This window comes from Rhinolophus sinicus, chromosome 16 (assembly GCF_057876585.1).
Source record: "Rhinolophus sinicus isolate RSI-liver-muscle chromosome 16, RSI-T2T, whole genome shotgun sequence".
In the NCBI taxonomy this organism is placed as follows: Eukaryota; Metazoa; Chordata; class Mammalia; order Chiroptera; family Rhinolophidae; genus Rhinolophus; species Rhinolophus sinicus.
Genome location: NC_142516.1, coordinates 1,057,575 through 1,072,399, shown reverse-complemented (window position 1 = coordinate 1,072,399; position 14,825 = coordinate 1,057,575). Strand labels below are relative to the sequence as shown.

General features: G+C 61.9%; 2 protein-coding genes across 4 annotated transcripts in view; one reads left to right on the top strand and one right to left on the bottom strand.

Moving 5' to 3' along the window:
* The window catches only part of KCNT1 (potassium sodium-activated channel subfamily T member 1), a 63,891-nt gene extending 57,374 nt beyond the window's left edge, over nt 1-6,517 (bottom strand). The window contains exon 1 of one of the 3 annotated variants that reach the window (XM_074331379.2): nt 6,300-6,517. In XM_074331379.2, the coding sequence (XP_074187480.2) occupies nt 6,300-6,421 (122 nt within the window). In that variant the 5' untranslated portion in view covers nt 6,422-6,517. The remainder of the gene's footprint in view (nt 1-6,299) is intronic. The other 2 variants (XM_074331380.2, XM_088793357.1) reach the window with 2 other exon arrangements.
* Nucleotides 6,518-9,782: 3,265 nt separating this feature from the next.
* SOHLH1 (spermatogenesis and oogenesis specific basic helix-loop-helix 1) lies at nt 9,783-14,331 on the top strand. Its single transcript, XM_074331552.2, has 8 exons — nt 9,783-9,847; nt 10,136-10,282; nt 10,794-10,941; nt 11,309-11,430; nt 11,518-11,615; nt 12,796-12,982; nt 13,372-13,442; nt 14,004-14,331. The coding sequence occupies exons 1-8, from the start codon at nt 9,783-9,785 to the stop codon at nt 14,219-14,221; spliced, it is 1,056 nt and encodes a 351-aa protein (XP_074187653.1). The 3' UTR covers nt 14,222-14,331.
* The last annotated feature ends 494 nt before the right edge of the window (nt 14,332-14,825 follow it).

Below are 14,825 nucleotides of genomic sequence, written 5' to 3'. Positions count from 1 at the left end.
TCTTTGATGCCGGCCCTCTACCCAGGATGCCCGACAGTACACAAGGCGTCCTGGGAACAGACCCCGCCACAGCTGCCTGGATGTCCACTGGCTTGGGACAACGTGGTGCTATGAGCCCACCCACCCCAGTGTCATCTGGCTGCAGCGTAGGCGTGTCCCTGCCCATCCCTGGGTGGGCCCTGGGGAGGAGGGGCTGCTTCTCAGCCTGGCCATGTGACATCCTGGGAGAAGGTTCCTTCCCCTCTAGATTGCTTGTCACGTTCAGACTGACCTTTCAGGAGCGGGAGTGGGAGTGAGGGCCACCCCCTTTGGCTGAGGGACTTGGTCCCTCTCCTAAGATGCATTTTTCCATCGTTCACACTCAGATCAAAATTTCCAAGGAGCCTGGAGCTGCGTTTGACAGAGGAACTGGGGGCGGAGGTGTGCGTGCATGTGTGTGGGCGTGCGTGTGCATGCAGGCGTATGTGTGGATATGTGCACGCACATGTATGTGCATGTGTGTACAGGTGTGCATGTGGGTATATGCATGGATCTGTGCGCACCTGTGTGTAGTGACATGTGCACGCACACATGCATATGCATGTATGTGCACACGTGTGTGCACAGCTCACATATCCCTGCCGTGACCTGGACAGTCCTGCGGACACTGCAGTGTCACCCGCGTGGGGGCAGTTGAGCGCTGGGCTCAGTGCCCAGGCAAGGGGAAAGCTGCCAAACGTCTCTGCTGATCACAAGACAGCAAGTGAAGCATTTCCTTCGCACAATAAAAGCCCGTAGCTGGGGGAGGGCATCTCTGGGGGGCCCACCCTCTCCTGGGGAAGGGGCTTGGCCGCTCACCGCCACCTCAAGAGAAGATGCGTCACATTCTAAGTAGAAGCTCAGACGCATCGCTGAGCTGAATTCAAACTGAAGCGTCATCAAAACTGACGCTTCTAGCAGCTTCTCTATGCACTAAGCAAGCCCAGAGGACAGGGAGGAAGGGCCCTGCAGCAGCAGTGTGGACACAGGGGTGGGGGGGCCCATCACCACCCTGGCCTTCCCCGAGCTCACAGGTCTGCCCCCACGGACACACGGCAAGGCAGACACCTACCACCCACCTGGCCACCTGCCCGGTCCAGCCTCTCCAGAGAGTCCCTGCTGAACACCTGTGTCACATGCACCATGCCCGGGCCATTCAGTATCTGGGGGAGTCCAGTCCAGATCGCAGGGCCCAGCAATCACCCCCAGGTGCCTGAGACCCTTGTCCGGTCTGGTCCGCAGGCTGCATCCCATCCTCTGGCTGAAGCAGCCTGGACACATTGTGGCTGCTCAGAGGGACCCAGGGACCACACACAGACCTGGGCCGAGCTGCTGGGGCAGTGCTGACCCAGATCGGGAACTGGTGTGCAGGGGCGGGGGCTGCCCCCAGAGCTTGAGGCGGGGACATGGTGCCCCCTCTGCTACAGCAGGGTGTGGAGGCTACACCTGGAGAAGGAGGGCGCCCTTCAGCCCCATTTCCACGGCTGCAGGCGGCACCACCACACCCCTGCTCAGCCCCAGAGTCGCACCAGGTCCCTGGGTCCCCGTGCTGGCCATGCCAAGTAGCTCCAAGTGCTGGCACAGCCTGCAGAGGTGCTCCAGGCTTATGTGGAAACTGAGGCCCGAGGGGGGACACCATCGTGCTTACACACACCTTATACCTTGCAGGACCCTTAGGACTTGTGCCCCAGCGTCCCAGAGAACCCGACCGCCTGGGTGGCTTCCTGGTCCTTCGTCCTCCAGGCTCACCTCTCCCCCTGCACCCTAGGGGCTCCCATGTTGGCCACGTGGGATGGAATTCTGCACTTGCCCCACACCCAGGGCCTCTATCGCTGACTTGAGACTCAGCTCTTCCTGACACCAGATGCAGCCAAGAGGCGCCAGCAGGGGCCTCTGGCCCAGCATCCAGGGTCTCTGCAAAGATCTCTGAAGGCTCACATGGGGCCTGTCCCATGAAGGGGTGGGGCCTGTTCTGGGGGGAGGGGCTGCACCTGCAGTCCAGGCCATGGTGGCCTAAGGGACCCACGAGGGCTCCATGCCAAGCTGCTGGCCTCTCCAGAGCCCTGAGCCCGCGCTCACCTGGAGATGTCACAGCTGGTACAAGACCCCCAGCTGTGGCTCGGGTCTCCACCTGGGCAGTCAGGAGAATGGAGTCACCTGGCTGGGCGGGGGAGACGTCCTTCAACCCCCCTCCCTGGACCTCGCTAGCCCCACAATACATAGCATCACGGTGCTCAACGCAGCTCAGGGACGACCCCCTCAGGCCACCAGGTCCCCCGGGTCCTTGCCTGCTGGTCCGTGCTATAAAACTCATCCCCTCCCTCCTTTCTCTTGTGCAGTCATCACAGATGCCACGCATGGACGCTGAGCACGACCTGCTATCCGCCCCCGGCTTCCTGCCGACCTTGAGAGGAGAAACATGGTTTCATGCTTTTTCATGCTCTGTTCAATGGATGACAGAGCTCAAACTGTTTGGCAGGAGTGGAGCTGAAGGAGGGACGAGCTAGGGCCACCTGCCCGCACAGAGCACCCCTGCAGGGATCGCCCCCTGCCACAGGCACTGGTCAGGTCCCAGCCACACCACCCTCCTGGGTTCCCAGGGCCTCTGGGCTCTCTCCACTGGCCGGGAAGCGGTAGCTGCCCTTCCAAGGCAGAAGCACTGGACCAAGAGACCAGTGCCACTGAGGTCCCCTCATGGAGCCTGTGGTCTGGGCACTGTCATCAGGCCCAGCAGCGTCACAAGCCAGCGAGGGCTGTTGCCAGGCAAGCCTGTGTGAAGCTGTGGCTGAAGGTTGGCTGGCCTGTCCTCTGCCTCTGCGCCTCACTGCCCTAAACAGAACAGGCCAGCCACAGCCAGAGCGACTGCACAGGGAACCTGTGAACAACTCACCCCCTATCCCTGTGGGAGGTCCCAACGACAGAGCAGACCTCTTGGGAGAGGACTTCCCGGGCCCCTGGCCCTGCCTCCATCCCCTGCAAATGTTTTCAACTTGCTGGCATCCAGTTTGGGCCTCACATCCCAGGGCTAGGCCCCTGGCTCACTGCCGAGTTCCATACCGGGAAGAGGTTTAGGGTGGACATGGATGCCTCACCCCCACTCACAGCCTGGAGAGTTCCCAGGACACCTTTAAATGTCCACGTAACCAACACCCATCTCGGGACTCCACCCAGAGGCTCCCATGCACGTCCAGTGCTCCCCACCCCAGCCCCAGGCAAAGGCAGCACCGGGTCTCCCACCTGGAAAGCACGAGGGTACACACATGCACACACACACTCAACTATGTGTGTTTGGGGCCGAGGTCCGTGGACAAAAGTGTGTGCACACTCCCCACCCATCAGCACCTTCTCCCACGAGGACTGGGACATGCATGCGAGTGCTCCCATGGCAGAGAAACCCCGGCGTGTGTGACACAAGCACAGAAGCGCCATGTCCCCAAGGTCGGGCGCACCTGGGGCACTGGCTGCAAACCACCAAATCCTCTGGGGGGGCGGGGGTGCGAAGGAGAAAACTCAGGGGAAACCCTCCCAGGAAAGGGATGATCTCGGCTGCACCAGACGGTCCTAAGTAACATCAGGGGTTAATCAGACACAGACACCTGGACAGGCTGGGACACCCACGTGGCTGGTGACCAGGCCTGTACACTCGGAACGTGCAGCAGACCTGGGCATGAGGACACAGGTGACACCAAAACCTGAACTCAAACAGAAGCAGAGTTCTGAGCAGGTACTCACCTCTGCCCGTCTGAGACGGCTGCTGCTGTAGGTACCCCCGGCCAAAGGCAGACCCCTGAGTTCCCTCCAGCCTCTCAGACCAGGAAGCTGACCCTCCTGCCGGCCATCCAGGGCTGGGCTGAACCTCAGGCCCTGTGAACCTTTCCTATGGAGCCCAGGCCACTTCCTGCCACTCTGCAGGCACCACTCCCTAATGGGACCTCCGGCCAGGCAAATACCCTGGCAGGATGCCAGTCCCTGATTTCTGCACCCTCTGCCATCAGGGCCCAGAGGCTCCCACGCTGGCCCGGGGGCTGTTGGGAACTAGCAGTTCTGGGAAAGGCCAGGTCAGAGCTCTGATGGGAAAGCCATTGGGCAGGACGTTACACTGGTGGGCCCTGGGGCAGCCGGGACCTCCTCAGGGTCCTCTACCCAACAGCTGTCACCTCCAGGACAGAGGCATCTGGACCTGGGGAAGGAGCCCAGCAAGAAGGGAAGTGCCTGGTGACCTCGGCATGGGGTCCACACAGGGCCAAGCACCAGGGCAGACTCCCAGGACCCCCACCGCCTGGCCTCACAGCTCGGAGGCTGGCCCCCACCTGGGTAGAGCGGGACAGACACTGGGGTTGAGGTGGGGTTTCCCCCCAGCACCCGCAGCCGGAAACACAGCGCTGTGACTAACACCATCCAGGACAGAGACCAGCTCAAGATGCAAGGAGGAAGCAAAGCCAGGCCACAGGACCCCGGGGCCAACCCGCTGTGAAGCCTGGTGCAGTTGGCTGCCCGCAGATCTCCCCCCACCCAGACCTGCAGGTGGCCAAGAAGGGTCTTCCCTCTCCTGCTGAAGCCCACCTCCCTGAGGGCCACCAGCCTGACCTCAGCTGCTCCCATCCAGCCCAGCCAGGCCCTACTCCCCCACCCAGCCTGGCCTTTCCTGGGGGGAGGGGAGTCCTCACCCAGCCTGGCCTTTCCTGGGGGGAGGGAAGTCCTCACCCAGCCTGACCTTCCCTGGGGGGGTCCTCACCCAGTCTGACCTCTGTGGGGAGGGTCCTCACCCAGCCTGACCTGTCCTGGGGGGAGGTTCCTCTCCCAGACTGACCTTCCCTGGGGGGGTCCTCACCCAGCCTGACCTTGGCCCTGGCATCCACTCCAGACATGCCTGCAGCATGACAATAGATCTGGAAAGAGAGGCCAGCCTCGACTAGTGGGGAGGAGGCTGTCCTCGGCAGGCAGGAGGCAAGCCAGGGAGATGGAGCTGTCTGGGCGCACTGACCCACCGGGCCCAGACCCTGGGGACACAGAGCTCCCGCCTCATCTGGAGGTCAGCAGGCAGGTGGACTTGGAGATGGAAAACCAGGAAGGGAGACACCTGTCCGAGAAGGAAGATGGGCAGAGGGCCAGCCTCTGCACAGATGTGGGCATGAGCCCTCTCAGGGTCACTCTGTGCCTGGTGGACATGACCTGGTTGACCCCTCAGAGCGGCCCGAGGTTCACGCTACACTCACTTCATGGGGTGAAGTCTGCTTCCCAGAGACACCACAGTGACGGCCAGCGCTCAGAGCACACGCTCCTCCCCCAAGCTGAGCCCCCAGCGCCCCCACGGGGGCCAGGCCAGGGCTGTCTCTGTGGAGGAAACAGCCTGACCTTTGACACGTGACTAGAAACCTGCCCCCCTGAGCCTGGTTCCACACCAGAAACGCCTCTTAAAGACCATCCACTCCACCCCTCCTCACTTTACATACTGGGTGACCAAGTCCCACAAAAGAAATCAGCAGCAGCAGAACCTGGCCTCAAACCCAAGCCCCCCACCTTCCAGGCGCGCTTGTCCACTCATCTCTGGCCCCAGACTCAACCGTGCAGGACCCCGAGGACAGGGCTCCTCCCAGCCACCTGGAAGCCCTTGTCAGTTGACCCTCTCCTCACATGGACGGGCAAATGGAGACCCGGGAAAGAGAAGTGACCAGCTGAAAATCACAAGTGGCTGGAGCCCAGGGCTCCCGCCCTTCACCTGACAGCACCCCACACGTGCACCCCAATCAGGGCTCTTACTAGGAAGAGAGGCCCTCAAACACTCACTTCTGTGTGGGTACTCATGCCCCACTTGGGCACAGTGCTGCCACACCCAAGCAGGAGCACCCCAAATGGGCCCGTCCTCCAGGCTCCACCCAGTGGGGACTGGAGGGCTCAAGCAGCACCCGGCCCCTATGGTATGCCTGGCGCCCAGCTTCCCTGTTTTGGGGGCTGCACCTCCAAGTACGCAGGAGACAGCTCAGCCCTGTCTAAAAATGGCCTTGCTCGGGCCACCTGTGCTTTAAGGGCACACAGATGAGCACCACCGGCCATCGGTTGAGCACTGGAGCGAGTGCCCGCCGCCTCGCCCGGACAGGGTCCTGAGGGGCGCCCGTTTCCCACCGTGGTCTGGGGATGGAGCTCGCGGTCCTGGGGGAGTGGATGGTCCTGGAAATGGGGATCTTGGGCATGTGGGGCCCTGGCGGTGGGAGGGTCCTGGGGGACTGGCGCTAGCTCAGACTGAAGTCCCTCCGCGTGCGGAAGGGCGCAGCCGACTGTACCTGGTGGCGCATCGGCCGTCATCGAACACGAAGGTCCGGTTGGTGTGGCCCCCGCCCCGCGCCCTGGCCCGCGCCCCACTGTAGACACCTCCCGGGTTGCGCACCCCGTCCGGGAGGGGCATGCGGGCCGGCGGCAGCTAGGACCCAGAGCCGAGGGAGAAGCGAGTCGGGAGCGACAGGAGACTTCTTCCCTCGCTCAGTCCTGAAATACTTTTCTATCTCCGCTTAAGGACGCAAAGAAAAACGTGTTCTGTCTAGGATCAGGTTCGGGCGTCTGTGCCTGCGCGCCCCCTGCCGGCCGCGCCTGGAACCGCGGCAGCGAAGGGAGGGGCTGGGGTCCGCCGGCGTCCCTACCCGGATCTGCCCCGATCGCGGCGCTGGGAGCCTTCCGACCTGGAGGAACTGGAGGGGGCTCTTTAGTGGCTAGAAAACCTCAAGCGCGCCAGGGCCATGCGCCCTTAGGGGTTGGGCTCGGTGGTGGGAGGGGACTCGGTCCCACAAGAGCCTCCGAAGGGGCTGGTAGACTCCGGGACATTTGTATTTAAAGCGCACAAGCAATGGTGACGGCACCAGGCTGCTTGGTCCTGCCTGTCTCTGAGCTGATGGGCAGAGCAGCAGCTCCACCACCCCATCCACCTACCCGCCCAGAACACTGGTCAGTCCTGTAGAAACCTGCATCAAGACCCGGCAGTCGTAGGCACCACACCTGGGAGACCCAGTTGGGCCTGAAGAGAGGGAAGGGCCCTCTGCCCCCCAGGCCAGACTGGCTGCAAGCTGCCCTCCCCCCTCCCCCCCTCCTCTGCTCTCCCCCGTCTAAACAGGCAGTGAGGAGCCGAGCTGGGGCAGAGGGCCCCCACCCTGCTGCAGCCCCAGACCCCAGGGAAGGCACCCCCCGGAAGCAGAGTCTTGATGCAGGGCCCGAGCACATCCACCCCTGGCCCCTGCTCACACCTGGCTCAGGTGCCCTCACGTAGAGCGCCAGGCAGGTATGGCCCTCCCTTCTGTCGTAGTGCCCAGGAGCCTGTTGCTCTCCAGACTCTCAATGAATAGGAGCGTGACAGAGGGAGAGAGAGGGACAGACAGAAAGAGGACAGACACACAGAGAGACTGAGCAAAGGGAGAGGGGCTGGGAGTCAGACAGGGTCGGGGGAGCAGAGCCAGCCTCACCCACAGCTTTTCTCAAGACCTGGCACCATCCCAGCCTCCTGTGGGGTGGTCAGGGCAGGGGATCCCCAGAGCACAGCTGGGCCAGGTGATCCGGAGGGGGGCATGGTGTACCTGGTGGTCCCCTCACCTGCAGTGTCTCTCCTGAGGTCCTGCCTGTTTGCTTCCAGAAGACAGCAGGCTGAACACAGATGCTTGGGGGGCGGGGGGCATTTGGCAGAGGCCTGGCACACTCCAAAGTCCCCAGAAGGGGTGCACCTTGCACCCCTACCTGGCGCAGCAGTAGTACCACGTTTCCCCGAAAATAAGACCTAGCCAGACAATCAGCTCTAATGCGTCTTTTGGAGCAAAAATTAATATAAGACCCTGTGTTATATTATATTATATTATATTATATTATATTATATTATATTATATTATATTATATCCAGGCTTATAGTAAAATAAGACTGGGTCTTATATTAATTTTTGCTCCAAGAAAATGCATTAGAGCTGATTGTCCGGCTAGGTCTTATTTTCAGGCAAACATGGTAGTACATCTTGGGGGTTTTTCCCTCTCTGTCCAGAGCCGTGGACACTGCCGCAGGGTCTCAGCCTCCCCAGCCGGGCACAGTCCCCAGGAGGACTCTGACCTCCCTCGGGACACCTGCTGGTGTGTGTCCATCTTGCAGACCCCTCAGCTGGTTGCTCAATGATAGATCAGCGTGTTCTCAGCAATGGGGACTGACAAGCTCTGTGACATTTCTGAGGGCTGCAGGGAACTCGAAACTTGGCCCCACTCTGCCGAAGGAGCCAAGCCCCAGAACCTGCTTGAAAGAGAAGGGGTCTCCATACTCCCTCTTTTCCCTCCCTTCCATCCGTCTTCCAACAAATAGCCACTGAGCAGGTCTAGCCTGCCCAGCACAGCCAGGCCCAGGCACCACTCGCTCTGAGCACCGGCACCCCCCCTCCAAGGAACCTGCTGGAGACGGGGGCTCTGAGGAGGGCCCCCCTGGGGTGACACTTGAGTTGGGGAAAGGATCCAGGCAGAAGACAGGCAGGAGTGAGACATGTCACAGCGGAGCTGCAGCTAAGCCCAGGGCAGGGGTGGGGTAGGCAGGAAGGCCAGGCAGCCTTCACTCAAGCTAGGGTGCTGGGGAAGGCACAGGGGGTGGGGAGCCTGGGGGTGGATGGTGCTGGGAGGTGTTCAGGGTGCCTCCTGCTCCTTGGTGGATGGTGGCCCTCGACTTAAGCAGAGCACCCTAAGAGGATGCAATTTGGGGGGTGGGCACACATGAGCCCTGGACTTGCTGGCCGTGAGGGGCAGGTGGATACCCTCCACCTGGTTGGTCTTTAACCAGCCCAAGTCCCATATATCTTGGCTAAACAGTTTTCAGACAGACCAGCCTCCCCTCCCCACTCCCTGTCTGTCCCCCCATACCTGGTTCCTACTCCCATCTGCCCCCCAAGATTCGAAAAATCATCTGCTCCTTATACTGTGTTTCCCCCAAAATAAGACCTAACCGGAAAATAAGCCCTAGCATGATTTTTCAGGATGACATCTCCTGAACGTAAGCCCTAATGCGTCTTTTGGAGCAAAAATTAATATTAAGACCCGGTCTTATTTTTGGGGAAACACGGTAGGCCCCCCTCTGCTCTCAGATTAAGACCAATTCCTTCCCCCAAGAGGGGGGTCCTACTTGCCCACGTCTGGGCCCCTGGACAGCAGGCCCACTAGCCAGTCCGGGGACTAGCCGGGCTCCTGTTGTGTCCCAGCTTGATACCCAACACCATTTCTCCCTGAGGACGCCCCCCTCTCCTGCCCTCTCCCTCCACAGGCCAGTAACTTGTCTGTCATGTCGTGAGCTCCTTTAGGGCAGGGCCCACACCTCCAAATGGCCAGCACCTAGCTCAGAGCTGGCACCCAGGAGGCACCCATGGGCGGGTAGGTGAGGGTAGGCCACAACCAAACGGGAGCTGGGCTGACCCTCCGTGGAAGTGGGGCAGGACTACTCAGGGTCGGCCTGCTACCCCAGTGCACGACTGGGGGCTCGGAGTGGTCACACGGGTCAACACTTTCTGGCAACTTCTCCGTGGGAGGAACGTTGCGGCACACAGGCTAAGCCCGCCAGGAGTGGAGCGCAGCATGGGACAAGGCGCGTGCGGAGGCGGGGCAAGGGGGCAGTGAGGCAAATGCGCAGTGGGTCAGGTGCTGGCTGGCGGGCTGGGGAGCACGTGGGGGCGGGCAGCGTGCACGTGAGTGGGCGGGGCTGGCAGGACGCTCACGTGTGGGGCGGCGCGCTTACGGGTCCCAGGCCTGTTGCGCCTCGTGCAAAGTTCATGGCTTCCCAGGGCCCCCAGCCCAATGCTGAGCTCCTCCAAGTCCCCATCTCCAGGGGATGCAGGTGAGGAATTAGGGCCTGGGGGCATGAGAGGGGATGAGGTGAACAGCCTCTGCCCAGGGGTGTTCGGTGTCCCCGGCCCGGCGCTTCCGCCCAATCAAATGGACTAAGTCCCCAACCCCACCCAGCGTGGCCCACCTGGCCGTGGGGGGAGGGGAGGCCGGGCACCTGCTGTGTTCCTGGGCCACCCAGGCCCTGTCCTGCAGCGGCACTCAGCCACCCCCAAAGACGTCTATTACCGCATCTGGGGTCTGGCGGTTTTCTGGGGTTCATGGGAGCCCGGTGCTGTTGACTTCTTAGCAGCAGCTCTTCCTCGACTCGTGGCCAGTTGCGCTGCAAGGACCATGGTCGGGGCTCTGGCCTGGGCAAGACCCCCGCGGTGGCGGAGGGTGCCAGCTGCTGCCTCCCACGGAACGTGCTGAGCGAGAGGGAGCGCAGGTGGGCATCAGCTTCCGTGGCGTCGCTGGGGGTGCGCTCACCTGGCCTGTGAAGGGGAGTGGGGGGGAAGTGGGTGCCAGAGGTCAGATTTGTGGCTGCAACTGGATTTCAGGCAGCCGGAACAAGTTTCTGGCGTCTCTTCAGTAAGGGAACTGACAGCCTGACCCCACGGAAAACAAGAAAACCCCCAGGGTGGAGGCAGGGGCCACGCCTGCAGCCCTCTGTAAGCCCTGACGCCCTGGGCATCTTGAGGTTGTGCATTTGGGCCCTCTAGACCCCAGACTCTGCCTGGGCCCCAGCCCCTGCCCACACCCCCAAGCAGTGATGCCCCAGATCTGTGCCTTGACACGGATCCCTGAGGGGCTCAGACCAGTCTGAGGGCCAGCTAGTGGCCTTGGCCTACGGTCCTACCTGCGAAGCCCCAGAGCTGTTCGGAGGGGGCTTGTAGTTCTTTCTCCTGGTCACGGCCAGGTCGGCTCATGGACGTTCGTTTGTCACTTGTCTGAAGCAGGAAGCGAATCTCAGCGAGCTGTGAGCGCCTGCGGGCACTTCTGCCCCAGTTCGATGGCCGGCGGGAGGACATGGCTTCGGTCCTGGAGATGTCGGTGCAGTTCCTGCGGCTGGCCGGCACCCTGGTCCCCAGCCGGGAGCAGCACGCGGTGAGTGGAGTGCACAGCCCCGCAAGGAGTGGGACTGGGGGGCAGCTCCGCCCTGCACAGCCCCGCTGGCCGCCTTGGTGCAGGCGCTCCTCTGTTTGTGTGAAGTGTCCCTGTCACTGTACTTCCTGTGGGCGTGACACTGTGGCCTCCACCTCCAGCCCTTACGTCCGTTCCCTGCCCACAGTGCCCAGGGCAGCACGGGGTCACAGCTCCTCACCCCGCTGCGCCCAGTCCTGAGGACCAAGGTCTCTGCTCAGGGTGGATCTCTGGGAACCCAGGCAGGGCAGCCAGTGATGGACCACAGCCCACTTTTCCTGTGGATTTTCCGGGTCATCATTTCCATTTTCTGTGCTTATTTCACTTTTAGGTTCTTGCTCCTTCCAAGGAGATATGGCACAAGTGGCAGAAGGACATTTTGCAGCTGGCCCTGGCGAGTCAGACCCTTGCGGGTGCAGCAGACATCGGGATGGGAGCGTCCAGTGTGATCATGTTAGTGTCCCCTGTGGGGCTAGGGGACCCCTATGAGCTGCAGGTGTAGACTGCTCAGAGCCCCCCTTTTGTCTTTGCACCATTCAGGCAGCAGGTCCCCCCAAGCTGTGCGGCCACGGGTGTGGACGAGGGTGAGGCCCCCACAGGGGTAGCCGAAGTGTTGGACAGGCCAGTGGCCCTGCCTGGTGAGTGTGCGTGGGTACGGGCATGATGCAGTCCTCGCCCGGGGGAGACCGGCAAGCTCTGCAGGACGGCTTCCAGGCCTGGGCATAGCAGGGTCTGTTTCTGAACAGGCGTTGGACACTTCCCATTGAAACCAAGCACGGGCTCCCACAAGGGACAGGTGTGTGGGCTGTGGTGCCTCAGGTGTCCTGCCAGAAGTGGCTGGCTGTCCCGTCGTGTCCCTTGCCAGGACGTCCCTCTACCAGGGATCGGGGTCCAAGCTAGCAGCTCTCCCAACTGCCCCTACCCCCAAGGACAGGGCCCCACCCTGTCCTTCACTCTGGGCCTCTAGGGGTCTCTGGGTCCCCCAGGAACGCAGGAAGCGTGGAAGGTGGAGGGACTTGCTCTATCCCCATTGTCCGTGCGCTCACTTCTGTGTGCAGCTCCTGAGAGCAGCCCTTGCCATGCAGAGGCCTTGCTTCCCCCCCCCCATCCCCGCCCCTGGCTGCCCTGAGCCCTGTCACTCGCTGTTCTGCAGTTGGGTGAGTCATGGGCCTGTGGCTGCTTCCTCCCCTGCCTGGGGCTTTTGTTCCCTGACGCTGCCCCCAGCGAAGCCCACAGGGCACCTCTGATGGCTGCGTTCCCCTCACGCTGGACTCCTGCCCCCGCCTGGCTATTTGTCACTCCTAGTGACAGCATTTAAGCTGCCTTCCTATGTTTGCTATATGCCATTATCCTCGAGTCCCACGGGAGGCGAGGCGGTGCCTTCCCACTCACCGAGTGCGCCCACTGATGAGGGGATCAGTCTTGCTGTGGAGAGGGCTGTCCACAGCACTGAGGCCACCAGGGGACTCCAGGACCCACAGGCAAGACATGAGGGTTCAGAAGTCACGCAGCAGGGAGCTGGCCTGAGGTGGGCCTGAAGTCAGGGGTTGTGGGGCAAATGGAGGGTGAAGCTGGTCACAGCCGAGGACCTCCAAGTGTGAGCCCCACATGGCTGCCCTGCGGTCAGGTGGGCCCTGCCTCCAGGTAGCGTCCCTGGCCCCAGGTGTCAGGCACCTCACCTCTGGGTGTTTACCGTCTCCTGGTTACCTGCCTGCCTCTGCTTCTGAATTCCCTGTAGGGCTCAGGCAGGAGTGGACATTTCCAGGGGAGGGCCACTTGCCACTGGACAGGCTGACCCACCCCTCACTTCTCTCTTAGGACCTCCCAGCCTGGTGCCCCGGGCCCCTGCCCTGAGTGCCTCCAAGGACCCACGGCTGTCCCAACCCTGGTCTCTCCACTCTCAGCCACCGACCTGCACGCTGGTGAGCGAAGAGCCTCCGAGCTGCCTGGGCCAGGCTGGGCCCCCGACCCAGGGGACTGACAGGGCTGTGACTCCAGACCCCAGGTGGGTCCCCGGTGGGCGTTTGCACCTTCCAGCCCTGCCCCCCGGGAGGTCTCTGCCCCTCACCTTCTCACTGTGTGTGTGGACAGCCAAGGCCCAGGTGAGCCAGGGCTTTCTGATGTGTTTCTGAAACCACTTTTGTCTTGCTAATTGTTCTGTTTTGGTTGATGGTAAATGAGCGTGAGCTTTGTAAGCACCAGCTGGGCTGTGGGAAGGGACCTGGTGCCGGCTGATGGGGGCCAGTGGGCCATCCATGCTCCAAGCTGGAGCAGACCGGGGAGCAGCTGTTCTGTGTCTGACCCTGAAGCGCCTTCTGGGGCCACGCCTTCCTTGAGGACCAGGACAGGGTCCACCTGGGGCGAGCACTCAGTAGGGTTTCCTTGTCCCTCCAGGTGTGTTTCAGGATGCGACGTGGAAGACGGGGCATCCTTCCTGCTGACTGCCAGTCCAGACTGGTGGCAGGGTGAGTGAGGGACGCTCGGGGGGGCCACCTCCCCTGATCAGGTACAGGCTGTGGGGCCTCAGCCATCCTGATGCGGGGCTAGGATTGTGTGATGTGGCCAGCGTGCTGTGTGACACCAAAGTCCCAATCTCTGATGCTGGAGTTGCCGTTAGCGAGAGGGGTGAAAGGTGGCTGTGTGTGGCGGCGGGAGTGTGTGAGCGTGAGTGTGAGGACACGGTGTGAGCGGCTGGTTGTGTGTTGTCTGTGATTCACCTCAGTACCCTTTGTCTAGACTAGACTCCGACAAGGGCGTCTGGACGTGTGCTCACTTGAGCGTCTGCAGGATCTAACGCTGGGGCAACAGCCTAGTAGTTCTGGCCAGCGGGGTCCGCCTGGGTCGCGAGCAGGGCCAGCAGGCATGGGCCCACCCCAGTCATGGCACCTCCTGTTCCCATGTCACAGATGAGCAGAGAGCTCTGAGTTGGGGCAGGCAGGCACAGGTGGCCCTCTCTGCACACTGACCCACCCTGCATTCCTGAGGCCCCCGTGCCTGCCCCGCTCATGTGTCCCTTCTGCTTCCAGGGTCGCTGGAGGGCAGAGGTGGCGGTGTACCCTCTCGTGCTCCAGCCAGGAGCAGCCCACTGGACAGGACAGAGCTGGGCTTCCTTGCAGACCCTGAGCCCGGCTCCCAGGAACTTCTGGACGGCCCCCTGGAGCCTTGGGGCTCCGACGTGGGGTGCCCCAGCCTGGCTCTTCGGGAAGAGGTGGACAGCATTTTCCCTGACTTCTTTACCTGCTAGGCAGCTGGGTCCCACCAGGCCAAGGGGAAGGGCACACATATGATTGGGCACTTTATTTCGGGTTGGGTGCATCTGTGCTCTAATCTGAGTGAGGCTGACAGGGCCGTGACAAGCGGAGGCTGGATATTAAAGAGGAAAACCAGTTTTCCTAGAGGAAGCAACCTTTTCTTGTGTAATTAATGCGAGTCGCTGGGCACCTGGCACCACTTCCGTTCAGAGTGCGGCACCTACCTGGGGTTTTGTTTCTGTGCCTTCTCAGCCTGGTGGACTCTGGAATAGCCCAGCCCTGGAGCCCAGGGAGGTGAGGGGCCCACAGACTGAGCATTCTGTGTTCTGGGCAGCTCCCCGGAGAGGTGGACATGGGACCCAATGCCTCGTGTCCATGAGGCTGGCCTGAGGGGTCCCCAGAGGGTCCATCGGGAGGCCCTGGTGCCTTTTCTCCAGGCCAGGGTGCCCCCACGAAAGGGCTAGCGTCTGCTTTCCTGCCAAGGGGGTATTGGGGAGCCTGGGACAGAGACCACCTGGCATTGGTGTCTGGACCCTCCCTCCCCACCATGGTGGACACGGCTCCAGTTCCAGCTGCTCCTGTCCCCAGGGTTACCGT

Excerpts from the sequence above, each read along its gene's own strand:
- SOHLH1 (XM_074331552.2), top strand. The coding sequence starts at position 9,783 with ATGGCTTCCCAGGGCCCCCAGCCCAATGCTGAGCTCCTCCAAGTCCCC. Across the intron at positions 11,431-11,517 it reads GGAGCGTCCAGTGTGATCAT|GCAGCAGGTCCCCCCAAGCT; the intron begins GTTAGTGTCCCC and ends TGCACCATTCAG. Across the intron at positions 12,983-13,371 it reads GCTGTGACTCCAGACCCCAG|GTGTGTTTCAGGATGCGACG; the intron begins GTGGGTCCCCGG and ends TTGTCCCTCCAG.